Source organism: Pseudopipra pipra, chromosome 17 (assembly GCF_036250125.1).
Source record: "Pseudopipra pipra isolate bDixPip1 chromosome 17, bDixPip1.hap1, whole genome shotgun sequence".
NCBI classification, from domain to species: Eukaryota; Metazoa; Chordata; class Aves; order Passeriformes; family Pipridae; genus Pseudopipra; species Pseudopipra pipra.
In genome coordinates this window covers 13,211,052-13,226,348 of record NC_087565.1, presented here as the reverse complement: position 1 = coordinate 13,226,348, position 15,297 = coordinate 13,211,052, and the positions used below count along the sequence as shown (strand labels likewise).

At 50.1% G+C, this 15,297-nt stretch overlaps 2 protein-coding genes across 2 annotated transcripts in view; both read right to left on the bottom strand.

The window, feature by feature from the left end:
- Window positions 1-15,297, bottom strand: part of ZNF341 (zinc finger protein 341) — a 151,167-nt gene that overhangs the window by 7,075 nt on the left and 128,795 nt on the right. The window lies entirely within an intron of this gene.
- On the bottom strand, window positions 4,197-7,578 carry LOC135423857 (perilipin-3-like). Its single transcript, XM_064674489.1, has 7 exons — window positions 7,477-7,578; window positions 6,522-6,717; window positions 6,131-6,213; window positions 5,657-5,912; window positions 5,107-5,306; window positions 4,843-4,971; window positions 4,197-4,730 (listed from the first exon to the last, which is right to left on the bottom strand). Exons 1-7 carry the CDS (start codon window positions 7,546-7,548, stop codon window positions 4,302-4,304), a joined length of 1,365 nt encoding a protein of 454 aa, XP_064530559.1. The 5' UTR covers window positions 7,549-7,578; the 3' UTR covers window positions 4,197-4,301.

Here is a 15,297-nt window from a genome sequence, read left to right as displayed (position 1 = left end):
ACTCACCTTTAATCCCAACCCACTGGTTTTCCATCCAGCCTCTCACCTGCTCTCTGTTTGTCTCCCCAGCCCTCCTGGTGTCCCCTGATCCAGCTCTCTCACACTTCCCTTTTCCTCCTGTCCCCAGATTTAGCCCCAGATCCAGCTCCTCCCCACCTTTCCCAGCTGTTTCTTGCCCTCACTTTGCTTTCCCAGATAATCCCCTTTAAACATCTCCCATCCAGGGCACATGGGGAGATCCAGGCAGGAATTTTCCTGCCTGCCTCCTGCACTGAGCTCCTGGCAGTTTATGAAGCAAGCTTAACAAAAACAGGCATTAACAAATCCCCACACTGAGGATGGTATAAAATCCAGCCACGTCAGCACTCAGCAGGTTAATTATCCCTCCAGATCACCTCCCCTCCACATTCACTGCTGGGGAAGCTCAAACCATGGCTGGATCTAAATAAATACGAGAACCAGTATTAAGTCAATACTGCAAATGAAGTGTTCCTGCCAATGGATTTTCTTCCCAGTGCCCAGAACCATCTCCACAGGGTAATGACTTGCTGGCAGAGCTCTGGATCTGCAGGAGGTGCTGGGCCTTGTTTGCTGCAGGAAAAGGGCAGCTGGGCCATCGATCAGGTCAGGGGCCTGTCAGCCCTGGAGGCATCAGGGGGTTTAACAAGCCCTGCAAAGCCCACATTGGAACTGTCACGAGTTCATGCTCCTTCATGTGAGGCAGCTGGAAGCAGATTTATTGACCCCCTTCCCTCCCCCAGCATCCAGAGGGTATAGAAGGAGGGAAAGCAAAGGAATGCTGTCCAGCTCAAAGCCTTGCCAGGACCTGCCAGAAGAGGCCCCTTGTAGGAGCTGCTGAATGAGGGAAGAGTTGAATGCTGACACCAGCAAATATTTTAGCTGGAAAAGCATTGGGTGCTTCAACGGGGAGGGCACTGCAAAGTGATGGTACTGGAGGCACCTGTGTCCTCATCCAGAAAATAAACTTATATTCTGAAGGGCTCCTAAACCTGCACTGCTCTCCCCTGATCACGTCAGAGTGGCACAATCCAGCTCAGAGCACAGGGAAGCCCCTCCAGGTTTCTCTCCCATGCTCAGAGACACTTGGCTTCCTCCTCTAAAGCAAGGAGAGGAGAGGGAGGGCACAGGGAGGGTTACACTGGCAAACCAGAGCCAAGTGCTAACCAGCAAAACCAAGTTCCTGCCTGCCCACATTAGCCAGAAACAGGAGGAAAACCCAGCAGAGTAGGTCCCACAATCCATCTTTGCTCCCACACTGGCCAGTCACAGCATCTCTGTGTTCCAGCACTGAGGGCAGCAACTCCACCCTGTTCCCATAAGCTCTGAAGGTCTTGAAGTTCTCCAGCCACAGGGACTTAGGGTGACACAGAAACTGGAATTGGCCAAGCAGCCCTTCAGGGAGGTCACAGACCTCTTTTTAAACCCAGTGTATTTTACAACAAGCAATATCACAGCTGTTGTAGGAGAGGTGACAATATCCAAGCACCACAAGAAACATGGAAGTGACAAGGGGAAATTAAGCTCCTTGCAAGCAAACAGAGAGTTTTTTACCTTTCATCAACTTGCTCAGAACTTCAGCTTCCCAGTCTATTGCCCTGCTGACAAAGCTGCCTGGGAAACCCTCCTCAGGCAGCTCCCCCTGCCAGGTGGGGCCAAGGTGACATGTTGGTTAATGCCTCTTAACTCCTGAGAAGTGACAGCCTGTTGGAGGGGTGCCCAAGGGAGCCTTCACCCAACACCAGCACATTCCCTGACCTACAGGGCAGGCATTTGAACAGTGAACAGCAGGGACTGAATAAAGAAAGGCAGAAATACATGAACATGAAAATTAAATAATTAAAATGTTAAGCAGAACTGGCAGAGGGAGATGGTGGCACCCACCAAAAGTGAAACAAGGAGCAAGTGGCCCTGTGATTGCATTTAAAATTCAAATCAGCCCATAACTGAGCTGCCACATGGGGCCACAGCACAAGCAGGGAGGAACAGCAGTAGGGGAGGGTAAGATATAATCACTTGGGCTATAATTAACAGAATCAAGGAACACTCCATCATTCCCAGGGGCTACTGAGAGCCAGAAGAGACACCTCAAGGCATGTCTTCCCTGCCAAGGTGTTTGTTTAGGGTTGTCACACTACCAACATACTTCTTATTTCTGTCCAAAATTACTCAAAAATAAGCATGGATAATCAGACAAACAAGCTTGGATAAAATGGAGAACACTCTGGACACTTTCCCAGAGCTCAGAGGAGTTTCCATCCTAAACCCTGCAGAAAGTCAGTCCACTCATCACTCTCAGCTTCTTCCCACCTTTATCCCCCTGCTGCCTCTGCAGTAAGGATGAGAGCAGAAGATCAAATAAGAAGAAAACCAAACTATTCCCATCTGTGACTGGCCTGAGAGTTTGCCCTTTCTTGTTTGGTGTGGTGCATCTCCATGATTCCTCAATCCCTGGAGATTAAGCAAGAGGGAAAACACACTTAAAGGCTCCCACTCAGCCCCTTCTTCTCAAGCAGAGCTTTAGGAGTTGCTGTGAGGACATTTCAGCCCATTTTGGGTCTTCTACTACAATCTCCATGGCCTACAAAAGCCTTGCAGGTGCTGGGCTGTCCATCACCAGCTCCAGCACAGGGAGATTTGAATTCCCAGCTGCAGAGGGTGCCAGAGCTGTGGGCTCTCAAGGTACAAGCAGTCAGAGTCCACAGGAAACAGATTTAATGAGCAAACAAGAACATGCCCCAGTGATCCATAAGCAGGAGCAGCAGGATTTGCTGGGCTAAGCACTGACTGACACAGCTCAGATGTGCTCCACTGACAGATCAATACCAAGTGCAGGCACACCCAGCTATTCCTTAAAACCCACTTCTAACCGGGCAAGTTCAAAAGCAGGATTCAGAATTCCCAGGTGGCAATGCACAACCTCACCAGTGAGTAGACAACACACAGTTGGTTTCCCACCAAGCAGCAGGACTGGCTGCAGTCTCCACTTCCCACCCTACAAGTCCAGCAGGAGTTACATGGATCAGAACTGCATCTGCCCCCAAGCCCTTTTCCAGACAGGAATCCCTCTGCAGCAATCAGAGCACACAGGGGAGAGGTGACCCCTGCAATTTATCTCTCAGATCTCAACAGTACCTTGGCCTGACTACTTGAATTGCCTCATTATTTTGCCTTCAACACAAACTGGTTGCTACATGAGGAAGACAATTGTTTGATACCAGCCATGCTGAGCTCAGGGAATTAAGATCCAAATCTTCACTTCATCAGGAGGTTGTGTTGCATTAAAGAATCACTGTAGCCAAACCCCAGAGACCCCACGGTCCTGCCTCAGCACAGTCATTGCACACAGAAAATGTAGGAGTGTTGTTGGAAAAGTGTTGACTCCTGTGTAAGAGGGGAGAAGTTCCACGTCTTCAACTCTACAGTTCCACCTCTTCCAGTTTTCTCTCCCCAGTCCCCATTTCTGCCCACTGTGGAATAACAACTTCAGTTGTACTCACATGGGAGCAGATTCCACTTCTTTCCTTGAAGACAGAGAGAGGAGAAACAAGGAGCAGAGCTTTTCTTTCAGAAGTTCCACAGGCACTTGGGTCCATCAGCCTTTGCTACAGCACTGTCTGGCCACTGAGCACACTGGGCTCTACAGCCCCTTCCAAGGGAGTCACACACGGCCTTCGAGGAGCTCTGAGCTCAACAGAAACACCTGGTCAGGAGAGGTCAGTGCTGACAGCAAATATCTCACCTGCACCCTCGTGACACTCCATCAATGAGCCCACCCCTGCCCCAGGCAGATACTTCTACATCCTTCTGTCCCATGGAACTGAAACCTTCCCCAGGTAGTAACAGATAGCTACAGGAGAAGAATTAGACCTTGGAGGACTAATGACAAGGGATGCCAGGGTTCTGACAACTCCCCACAGCTCCCCCAGGCACAGCAGAGTGCCAGCAGGGCCTCCAGGCCTGAGAGAGAAGGAATTACAGCTTCCTACTTGCCAGGACAGCAGCAGGACTTCCCAGCTGCAATCCTCACTGTAGCACTGAGTGCTCTCCCCTTCCTGCATCCCTGGCTGCACTGTCCCAGCACCAAGGACTAGACTGGAAGAGCATAGTTCACATCCACTGAGCAATACTCACTCTTACAGCCTTTGTCCAAGAGAGGCCAGGGACAGAGTGGTTTTGTATGCAGCAGTTTTATTTTAAGCAATTAGAACCCAATACAAGCAGCTTTTAGGAAGACAATTCTTTACACTGTGTATTAGCTGAGGGTTTAATACCAACAGCAATCATTGTTTTGTCCTTTCCATGAGGGTGGTGGAAGCTTCCAGATGCCCTGCTCCTGCTGTCTCTGCCTTCTCCTGTGAGGATTGATCCTCCTGGGAGGGCTCCTGCTCCTCCCCCTCCCGGGGGGAAAAGGGTCCCACCAGCCAGGACAGAGGTGTGTTGTTCTTCAGGTAATCCAGCAGCTCCTCCATGTACTCCTGGATCACAGCCAGCTTCCTCTGGCTCTGGGTCAGCACACTGCTGGACAAATCCTGGAAGGAGTTTGCCACCGAGAAAGCAGCATAAAGCTCCTTGATGGTACCAAGAGACTCTTTCACCTTGTCCTGCAGGCTGGAGGGAAGGCCTTGGATGGCAAACATCATTTTGCAGCAGGTCATTTGCAGCTGCTGTGTGATTCTGCATGCCATGAGCAGGGTCAGAGACTCCATCTCCTGGGAGGAGGCAGGAAGGACAAGATCAGGAGGAAGTCAATTAAAAATTATATATATATATATAAGTCAAGGGGATGCCCAGAGCCCTTTGCTTCCCTCCCCAGGAAGGTACCTCTGGCTCTGCAGGGCTTTCATCTCCACTCTCTTTGAGAAACTTCCTACTGCAGTCCAGCCACATCTGGTGAAGTTTCTCCTGCCCCTCCGGGAGTTTTTGACTAAATCCTTGCTTAAACACTTCAATCTGCAGCAGGGGAAGATCAGAGTGTCAAGACAGAGAGATCAGCTGGTGAACAGCTCAGCTCTTCATCACAGTAATGAAGCTGAAACTAGACCAGCTCTCTGGTCCCATCCTTCCAGGGGCCTGGGCTGTACCTACCAGCTCAAGGATGCAGTGAAGCTGCCCCAGGGCCTCCCTCATACCCTGCCAGACCTGCTTCACCTTGGCTGTGGAGTGCAGGTGGGCAGACAGGAGGAGCTCCTCGGAGAGAGACCCCAACCTCACAAAGTACCTCCTCTGCTCCCGCTGCTGCTCCACGGGCACCGCGGCCGGGCCCTGCTCGGACACGGCCAGCTTGGCTGGGGGAAGAGCAGCATCTGTCACTGACTGACCAGGCACAGCAGGGTAAACAAGCATCACATCTTGGATTAGGAGCCAAGTACTCTCCAGCCTGGCCCTGGCACAGATTGGAAGTGTTCAGGTGTCCAGGGCTGGAGTGGACAAGGTCAGAGCAACCTGCTCTAGTGGAAGGTGTCCCTGCCCATGGCAGGGCCTGGGTGATCTTTAAGGTCCCTTCCAACCCAAGCCATTCTGTGACTCTCTTATTTCCATTGGCCCTATTCCAGAGTAGTGGGCTGAGGAATGGGACTGACCATCCCCAGTCTCATGGTTCCCATTACAAATAGTCACACATACACCATTTCCTTACCTAGTTCCTCGTTTCCAATGGGGAGAGTGTCCCCTTCTGTTCTCTCCAGCACAGCCTCTGCCCCACATCCATCCGTCTGTCCCACTCCAGAGTCTGCAGCCGTGCCCACACTGCTGGTCACTGCAGACCTGGCAGCCTCCACACTGCTCTGAAGGGTCTCCTTGGTTACATCCACCACCTCCATCACCCTGCTGCTCACAGCACCCCTCACATCAGCCACTCTGGATGACACCAGCTCTTTTGTGTCAGAGATAATCTGGGGAAGAGGAGGAATATCAGATAAAGGTCATACAGCACACTGAGGTTCTGAACTGCACCAAGAGGGCAACTAGCACAGCGAGATAAGCATTTACTCCTGTAGGAGCCTGCACTCAGGGGTAGTTCCCCATATAAGAGCCTACTTCACTCCCAAGGTTAGAAATCCCACAAAAACAAGGCCACTCTGCCAGGGACAGCACAGCCTCAGATTCTTACCTGTTCCACTGGCTTTTGAAGGATTGGCAGCTTCTCCCCTAGTTTATCCAAGCCCTTGGAGGCATACTCGCTTGCTGCAGCAACTGAAGAGAGAACAAAAAAAAAGGGGTCAAAACTTGTTTTTCTGCAATTCCACCTCAAGTTCCACCTTGCAAAATTCAGTTTAGGAAAGCCAACATCAGAGCCCATCCCTAATCCTCCAGTAAGCAACCCTCCACCACACTGCTTGGACCGGGGCTCAGCTTCAGCCTCATTCATAAGCCAGGAGTTGTCTTTTTTCTATGACAATGGGGAGGTGCATTCCCTCATCCCAAGACTCCTTCCAGAGCTGGAAGGAGCCAGAGAGCCCCTCAAGAGGCAGGTGCCAGGCTGCCCTGGCCCAGGGGGTTACCGTGAGGCTCCAGGGAGGCCAGCACTGGCTGCACACAGCTGGCTGTGGCTTCGCTCACGCTCCTCACTCCCTTCTCCGCCGCGTCACACACCGACCTGAGGCAGGGGTGGCTCTCCTTGGTGGAGGCATAAGCTGTAGAAACCACACCACAGGCAGAGCTGACCAAGGTCAGGTCAGCCACCTGCTTTACTGCATCCTAGAAGAGCAAAGAAAAAAAAGCAGCCATGAAGTTCCGAACACAGCCCTGCACTGCCGACACCATTCTGCCCCAAAACCGCCTGTCTGGGGGGGATTGTCAGCCACACAAGTCACTTAGTCTGGCTGACAAAGCAAGGCTGGCTTACTTGCACACTTTCTTCAGTTTATAACTCAGTTATAGAGTGAAGATGGGGAGCTTTGACATTTCTGGGATGGACCATCCCCTAAAGTTTTCCTCCAGCACAAGGCTACCCGAGGAACAGGTGAGATTTTGGGAAGCCTCAATACTTGAGTCCCCATATCCAGCTCATTTGGAATGGTTATTTAACAAACTGATATCCCAGGACTGAAGTGGGTTTAAGCTGACAGACTATACAGCCTACAAAAAGTGTTCTGCTTTGGTCATGGGAGCAGAGCAAGAACAGCAGGTCTCAGGGATGCTGAAACATGGGAATCTTTCCATAGAAGCACTGTCTGCAGCAAGCCAGGAACTTGATTACAGAGTTAGAGAATCATCTTTCCTAGCCAAGACCCAGGCTAAATTGCTTAGACTAGGAGGTTATTTACAGGGCCTTTAGACCTACTTTTTTGGCTATGTTGCCACACAGGTCTCCAGCAAAGCTACAGGGCACAGGCCTGAGCACAGGAAACCCTCCTGCTTTTGTGGGGGCTCAGCTCCCCCCAGCCATGGCAGGGTCACCTGCTCGTACCTGCACCCAGGAGCTGCCACTCCCCACATCCCACCTGGAGCACCCACCTCCTGCTCCTCCTCCTTCACTTCTGGGGAGCTCTTGGCCACCTCTTCTTTGTCAGGCATAGCAGAGGCCATGGCAGCTGGAATGCAAGTAGAACCAAGGTTTTTAGGAAAAGAGGGCAACCACTGAGCCTCCAGAGGGATCCCCCTTCCCAGGGGTCATAAAAGAGGGAAGTTCTTTTGGTACCCATTAAGGGGAGACACCTAAAATGGTCTCACAGAAGGAGGGGATCTGTGCTACTTGCAAATCTACCTGGTATTTGAGTTTATGATAATCAGAGGAACAAGGAGAACAGTGTTTCCTCACCCAAGAAAACCCTTCTCAGAGACACCACAGTGCTCATTATCAATATATTTAGGGGAGGTACCTCCTTCCTCCCCACAAAGGCTTCCAGGAACTCTCAAATAAAAGAGATGGTAACAGCAGAACTGGGGAGAAAATACAGCTCAAGGATCATCCTGCTGCTCTTACACACCCCAACCAGAACCAGCTCTTCCCCCTAAACCAGCACAGGCTGTGCCTGACCTTTTGTGCAGCACCACAAGCAGCCTTGGACTAAGACTCATTCCATGATTAAACCAGGTAAAAAATATCTAAACACAAGCCAGGAGTTCACAGAGCACTTCCAGCTTTAACCCCTGAAAACCCCACCTGTAAATCTGAGAACAGTACCTTTTAGACCTGCTGGAGATGAGCAGAGAACCAACAAGAAAGAACCAGCCACCACAGCCCAGCACCCCCTCTCTGCCTTTTTATAGTGGCTGGGGAGTGGGGTGAGGAGGGACCCTCAGGGACTGACAGCTCTGGGAAGCAGCAGGAAGGAGCTAGTCTCCCTCCAGGCCAATTAGAGGTGAAATAAGGCTGAAATGGGCCTGCTGTGGCTCGTTAATTACTCTGTAATTAAGCAGGTACACCTTGCCCTGGGTAGATGAGCTCTAGGAGGAGACCAGTGCCTTCATTTCATCAGCAATAGTTATGGGCATGTGTAAAAGTATTTGATGGTATTTAATGATTAATGGTTAATCATGTTCCTAGATTATTGATGAGCAATAAGATTTGGGGTTATCTAAGGGGAACTTAATTTCTGAGTTTGTCTGAGGTGCCACAATCCTTCTCAGACCATGTTCTGTGTGTCTCTGACCAGTTGTCTGCATATCTCCTTATGCCTCTGGAGTCTGAACATTCCAAATAATTTAGTTTCTCTAATGACAGACACTAAGTACCAAAGATCCTGATTTTTACATTAAATATATGTCATTATCTGCGGTTTCTCAGGCACATTTGATGGTAAACTCAGTGTGAGAAAAAGGAAAAAGAAGCACTTCTGAATGGCCCTGACTGCACAGAGATCACAGTCTCCTGCAGTTTTCTGGGTGAGGAGCTTGGGTGGTTGTGAGGCTGCAAAATAACCCTGTTTTAATGGCCATGGAGCTGCTGGCAAGCACAGTGCTGGAGGCTAATCCAGCAAACCTGGAGGTTCTGACATCCTGTCTCTCCTCAGAGTTTGCTCTCACTGTAACAGAGAACATGAGAGCAATCAGAGTGCAAATGGCTCTGCCTGTTCCCTGGAAAGAAACCCCCCGAGCACAGACCGTCCTCCAGACAAGCCCTGGAGCAGCAGCAAAGTCATGTCAGAGGATCCCTCGTCCCAGAACGCCCTGAGGAAGGAGCAGCATTTGTGGTTTGTGCCTCAAGGTCTGTCTTTCACTCTCTGGCTTGGGCTGGACCAGCAGCACATCCCCCATCCCCCTGCACCTCTGGGCTTCCACTGCTCCTCACGGCCCGGCTGGGAATTCCACCCCTGCCCCACGGGGGGGATTTGCAGTGTGGAGTAGAGACATGGGGGTGAGCAGGTCCTCCTTGGCCTGGTGGGGCTCTGTGTGACCAGAGTCACACTGGTTGTCACTCTGTGCAGTGACAGAAAGGCCCTTGGGATCCTGAGATGTCCGTGCAGCCACCTCTGTCTGAAGGGACAAGTTGTGCCGGGGAGGTTTAGACTGGATATTAGGAAAAATTTACAGAATTTACAGGAGGTGACTCCATCAGGTCCCGTCAGCCTGGTCCTGTTGGTGCTGGAGAATTCAGTGAATCCACCAGCTCAGTCATCCCAAGGGGTCCCAGCCCACAGTTTATCCTGTCCATGTGTCACAGGATGTGCACTGGCACCGGCTGCAAATTAATCACCATTTCTGTGCTGATGATTGCACTGGTGTTTGAAGACCACAGAGCTATTGTGGAAGAGCAGGGCTCCCACCAAGGCAGAGCACAGCCTGTGGATTCTGTATCCATGGAGACAGCTCCTTCCACTCTCAGTCATTTGGCAGAAATTAAAGGTAGCCATCCCAGTGCTAATGATGGGAATAGGGATGCTGGAGCACTGGGCTGGACTTGAGGACTGTGGGACTCTGTCCTCATCCTGCCAGCTGTCTGCAGGATGACTTTCTCTGAGATTGTTGGACTCTGTGTTGCAGCTTCTTTGTCTTTAAAATGCTGATCATGATTTTGACCTTTTTACACAACATACTTTGTGATGAAAAGTGCCAGATGAGAATTGGGGGTTACTGATAACCAGGAGAAAAGCAGCTCCTGCTCAAGTCAAGCCACAGCCCCTCAGCCAGAGAAATAAGTTTCTCTGTGCAGATCTGGCCAGCACTTGTTGCCAAATCCTTGGATTTGCTGCCTTCCAGGAGGAGGAGGCACAGTCGGTCTCTGGTGTGGAAATGTGCTTGTGCAGGAGCTCAGCTCGAGGTGTGAGCAGAGCTGCCAGGAGCACGAGCTGAGCTCTGCTGTCCAACACATCCTGCTCTTCTGCAACACCTGGGTGAAGGACACACAGTGACTGTGAAACAGGGACCTGCTGGAGCAGGAACAGAGGAGGCACCAAGGTGATCAGAGGGATGAAGCAGCTCTGCTCTGAGGAAAGGCTGAGAGAACTGGGACTGCTCACCCTGGAGAAGAGAAGGCTTTGGGGTAACCTAATTGTGGCCTTCCAGGACCTGAAGGGGCCAACAAGATGGAGACTATTGACAAGGGTCTGGAGTGACAGGACAAGGGGGGAATGGCTTCCCACTGATAGAGGGCAGGATTAGATGGGATATTGGGAAGGAATTCCTCCCCGGGAGGGTGGGGAGGCCCTGGCACAGGTTGCCCAGAGAAGCTGTGGTTGCCCCATCCCTGGAAGTGTCCAAGGCCAGGCTGGACAGGGCTTGGAGCACCCTGGGCTGGTGGAAGGTGTCCCTGCCCATGGCAGGGGGTAGGACGAGATGGGCTTTAAGGTCCCTTCCAACCCAACCCTATGATGACATAGGTGCCACCAGCTGCCTTCCACCAGCATCCCTTTTAGCTGGACCAGTACTTCCAATCAGGCTGGACCACTGGGCAACTCCCAACTGCAGGGTTGGGACCATCCAAACCCCTCCAACTGCATCCTTAGCTCAGAGACTGATACCTGGCTAACTGGGCTTGGTTTCAGTGCAGAAAAGGGATCTGGTGTGCACAGAGGGGGTTATTGCTCTTCAACAACTTAAAATAGGAGGTCTGGGTGCCCCTCTGCCCCACAACACTCCTGCTTAGGCTGTACAGGCCTCTTTCAATCATCTCCATAGTGTGCTATCAGCAGGTAAGCCAGGCCCAATATTTCAAGAGGGTACCCAGCAAACTGTCCTAAACACCCCTCAGAAACATCGTCTGAAGAACTTTCCACAGAAAGAAACTGGAGCTTGAAATATGTGCAGAGCACAAAGAATGGGCTCCAGCAGCACATTCTGAAAATTGCTGCTTTAGGCAATCTCCTTAGCAGCTTGTTAGATGTTTTATAAGTGTCCTTCCCAGCTCCAGAAGAAATAATGCTACTAATGATTGTGTCAGATACAAAATAATTTCACAGCCTTTTTTTTTGCCTGCAAGCTTTCCAATTTCAATAAATCACGTGCCCTTCTGTGCAGCTGAAGGAATCTGAACCATGTAGCACAGGCAGCTTGGCTGGAAAAGAAAATAAAAATAGGAAGGACACCAGGGCCATCCTTTTCTGCATTATCTGCAGCCAATGCTCTGTTTGCCTTAGCAAGTCAGGCACTTGCTGAGCTGTGATACCTTCTCATTAGCACAGCTGAGTGCTCCCTGGGATCCCAGGAGGAAGTGTTGGGATTAAACATGGGGATGGATAATGAGGGAACCTGCCCATACCTGCACGTTTCCCTGGTTTGCAGAGTGGGCTGGTGTCCCTGAGAGAGCTGCTGAAGATCCAAGCTCCCCAGGGCTTGGTGGGATGTGACATGATAGATATCTCTCCCAGATATCCCTTGGAGCAGGGAAGGGATTTGCACATCTGATGTTCCAGGGGAGTGTTTGAACCACTGAACTGGAGGGGACCAGTAAGCTCCCTGCAAATATTGCTGTGCTCAGGACAATTGTCCTTGTGTACATAACCACAGCTGAGTGATGGCATCAACCCACCAGGAAAACCCTTCCTGCCAGCGACATCCTTGGGGATGGCAGGGGTGAAGCTGGGCAGAAAGGACACACTGCCTTTGTGCCTCCTACCCAACCACACACCAGTGAGAGTTTTGCCTTCCTAAAGATAGAATTTGGATTTAAAGGTGGAATATTGTATAGGGGGAATGGCAAACCCCTTCCACACTTCTCCCTTGAATCACAGAATCACAGAGGGGTTTGGGTTGGAAGGGACCTTAAAGACCATCTCATTCCACCCCCCCCCTGCCATGGGCAGGGACACCTTCCACTAGAACAGGTTGCTCAGGGCCCCATCCCACCTGGCCTTGAATACTTCCAGGGGTGGGGCAATAATGAGTTCATTTCTAACAGAATAATTGCAACCCAGGCCAGAATTATTTGAAATATCCAGAAACAGGCCAGGAAAAATTCCCATTTCCAGGAAACACGAATTTCCAGTCTTCTGAAACTTCCCATTGAATTTTCACTGGGGGTGATGGGGGAAAGGTCACAGAAACACTTGTTTTCAAAAAAGTATTAAAGGAGATGCATTGAGAGGAGCAGAGTGTGAATCTTCAGTGCTCAATGCAGTCACAGACTGTGTGCAGCTACAGATCATGAATAACTAACTTGTTCCTATGCTGATTGCATTCATCTCCTCTTTTTGTCCTGAATAAGAGAAAATACCACTCCAGACTCTTGCAGAAAGCAGGGTAAGGCCAACAGCTCTCCAGCATCAAGATGTGGTGCTCCAGTGGTCTGGAGAGCACTTGAGGGGGTGACAGCCCCCCCCTCTGCAGGTCCTCCCTCCTGCTCACTCCGGCTCTGTGAGGTCTTTCAGGCTGGGGTAGAGCTGTTCCAGCCACATTTTGGGGCTGAGAAAGGACTCTCCCAAGCCTGCATGAGGAGAAACACAAGCACATGTGTCCCCAGACACTGATGAAGCAGGTTTACATCTCATGGCTCATTGCAGATCCTGGCTGAGCTTTATCTGGGATTTGTACACTCTCCACCCAGTTCTCTGGTGTCTGCTACACTCTGAGCTCACACAATGATCCTCCCATCACTTAGGATACTTACACTACCTTTTTCTTATTCAGTTGCCTGATTTTTCACTTTTTGTAAGAATTTAATTACCTTTGAAACCTCTTCTGTGCTCTGTAACACCTGATTGAAATTTAGCCAATGGATGCAGGAACTACAGTGCAGGGACAATGTAAAAACCCAAAGGAGACAGTTACACTGCAGTGTGAAATAATAGATAATCCATTTGAGTTTAATTTATCCACAGCAATTACAGTTTTTCCCTATATGCTAACTGATGTGATTTTGAGACATTTATTGCAGTCCTGTATGACCCCTCTTTTCCCATTGAACTGTCTGAAGTGCCTGCCACTGCCTGGCAGATGATCCCACTCAAGACCTGCCAGGGACCCCATGCTGGGCAGAGCAGCAGCCTCAGCTCACCAGAGGGAACAATACAGAGTAAAAAGTATAATTCAAATGAGAAGGAAAAGGTCAGAAAGCGTGTGATTAAAATTTTGTGTGTGTGGATATTTAATCTCTTAATTGTTAAAGCTGTACCTGAGCTCTGGGGCTCTGCCGTGGAGGTGAGTGGGGAACTCGAGTGTGATGATCTTCTTTGGAGCACTTTCATCTTCTCCCTGTGTAGTTTCCACTGCACTGCTCTCTGTCTAAATTTGGAGTCTTGTCTTGCTTATTCCCTTGGCACAAGTCATGATGAGTCCCCATAAGATCCCTGTTCCCTTCATCCATGAGCACTGTCCCCAGGTCAGTCCTGTCCCTCACATTGATCCACCACAGTCCCTGGGTAGTGTGAGATGCTTCTTCCAGGTAGACTCCCAGTAACTGCAGGCTGAGATAACAATCATTGTTTGGGGCAATTTGGTGGTTTGAATCCTTTTTTTTTTTTTTTTTGCAGATCACTTGACCTCTAATGTCCTTCTTCAAATTGCCTCCCCACTGTCCCACTGACTGATCCCAAATGGAGGTCTGTTTTCGTCAGGGCATAGCCTGGGGTTTTCTTGGGAGAATGAGGATGCAGTACTGAGGTTTGGAGTCCTGAGGTTTGGAAACATCATGGTATGGAGAAGAATCTGTGTCCTGGTCCTTGGCAGGGAGACTGCAGGGTGGGTGTTACCGAGTGTGTGGGTGGGTCTGACTGAAGGTTGTCCATGGTCAGTTGAATTCCAGCCACCAAACCCCAAACCCTGAGGCTTTAAACTTCCACAGAGTGCTTGGAATGTGTTGCCACCATTAGATTAGATGAATTTCAGTGTGGTTCAATTTGCAGTTTAATGGCATCAAGGTCAAAATGGATTACAGCCATTTCCTCTGCCCTCGGGCTCTGACTCTGACACAGGGTTATTTGCTGAGTTTCAGGAGGGTTTTAGGAATATCACTGGTGTGCCAACAGCAGCCAATGGACTGGCCCAGCTATTCTGCATTTGGATTTCAGAACTGGTGGCCTGAGGGCTAAAACAGTTTTAATGCTTGGTTTTGCAAATAAACATCCAATCTGACATGGCTACACAACACCAGGCAGTCAAAATCGCTTATAAATGTAGAAATATTGGGGGATAACACCAATGCAATCAAAGGTAACCTGCTTGTAACATTCACACATTGCTTTCCCACCTCCCAATAGCTTTTTAATTCCCATTTTTGGGGGGTTTCTGTTTGTTTGTTTTTATTGCAGGAGTTAATTTTAATGATGTTGCATTAGAAATATAGGTGCCTCCACTGTGGGGTCACCTGAATGTAGACTGATGCCTTCAGCCACACACAGTGGTTTTCCAGCAGCCCCATTTCCCACACCATGGCCATGGTGCCGTGGTTCCATGGCCATCCCTCAGCATCCTCCAGGATGTCTGGCTCTGCCCTGGGAAGAGAAGGTGTCTTTTCCTCCTGCTGCTGGAAATCTCCTTTCTGGATCTGTGCAGGCTCCCAACTCCAGTGGTGAGCCCTGGCCAGGAGCTCCTCTCCCTGCTCCCACGGGATGGCTGTTCCCTGGGACAGACTTTCCCAGGAATCTCTGTATCCCAGGGTGATGTGCTGTGGCTCTGCTCACAGCCCACGAGGTGCTGGGGTTTTATTCCCCTCTCCAGGAGCCTTTGTTGCATCGTTGTCCAGAGCAGTGTGACAGGACTGTCCTACTTTGCCTCTCGTAAAAATAGCCCGAAAAAAAGGTTTGATCCCTTTCCAGCCACGGAGATAATTGTGAGCTGTTTGCTTCCATGATCTTCCCAGTCAGTTTTACAGCTATTTTAAAGTTATTCTTTCAGTGCTTTTTTTTCTCTGATGGGGTCACTGAGATTGGTGGTAAATCTTGATACACCTGTCAAAATACC

What these genes read in the sequence shown, in the direction of transcription:
- LOC135423857 (XM_064674489.1), bottom strand. Translation starts at nt 7,548, where the DNA reads ATGGCCTCTGCTATGCCTGACAAAGAAGAGGTGGCCAAGAGCTCCCCA. An exon ending in TGAAGGAGGAGGAGCAGGAG is followed by an intron (nt 6,718 to 7,476) that starts GTGGGTGCTCCA and finishes TTGCTCTTCTAG; the next exon opens with GATGCAGTAAAGCAGGTGGC. An exon ending in TTCAAAAGCCAGTGGAACAG is followed by an intron (nt 5,913 to 6,130) that starts GTAAGAATCTGA and finishes CCTCTTCCCCAG; the next exon opens with ATTATCTCTGACACAAAAGA.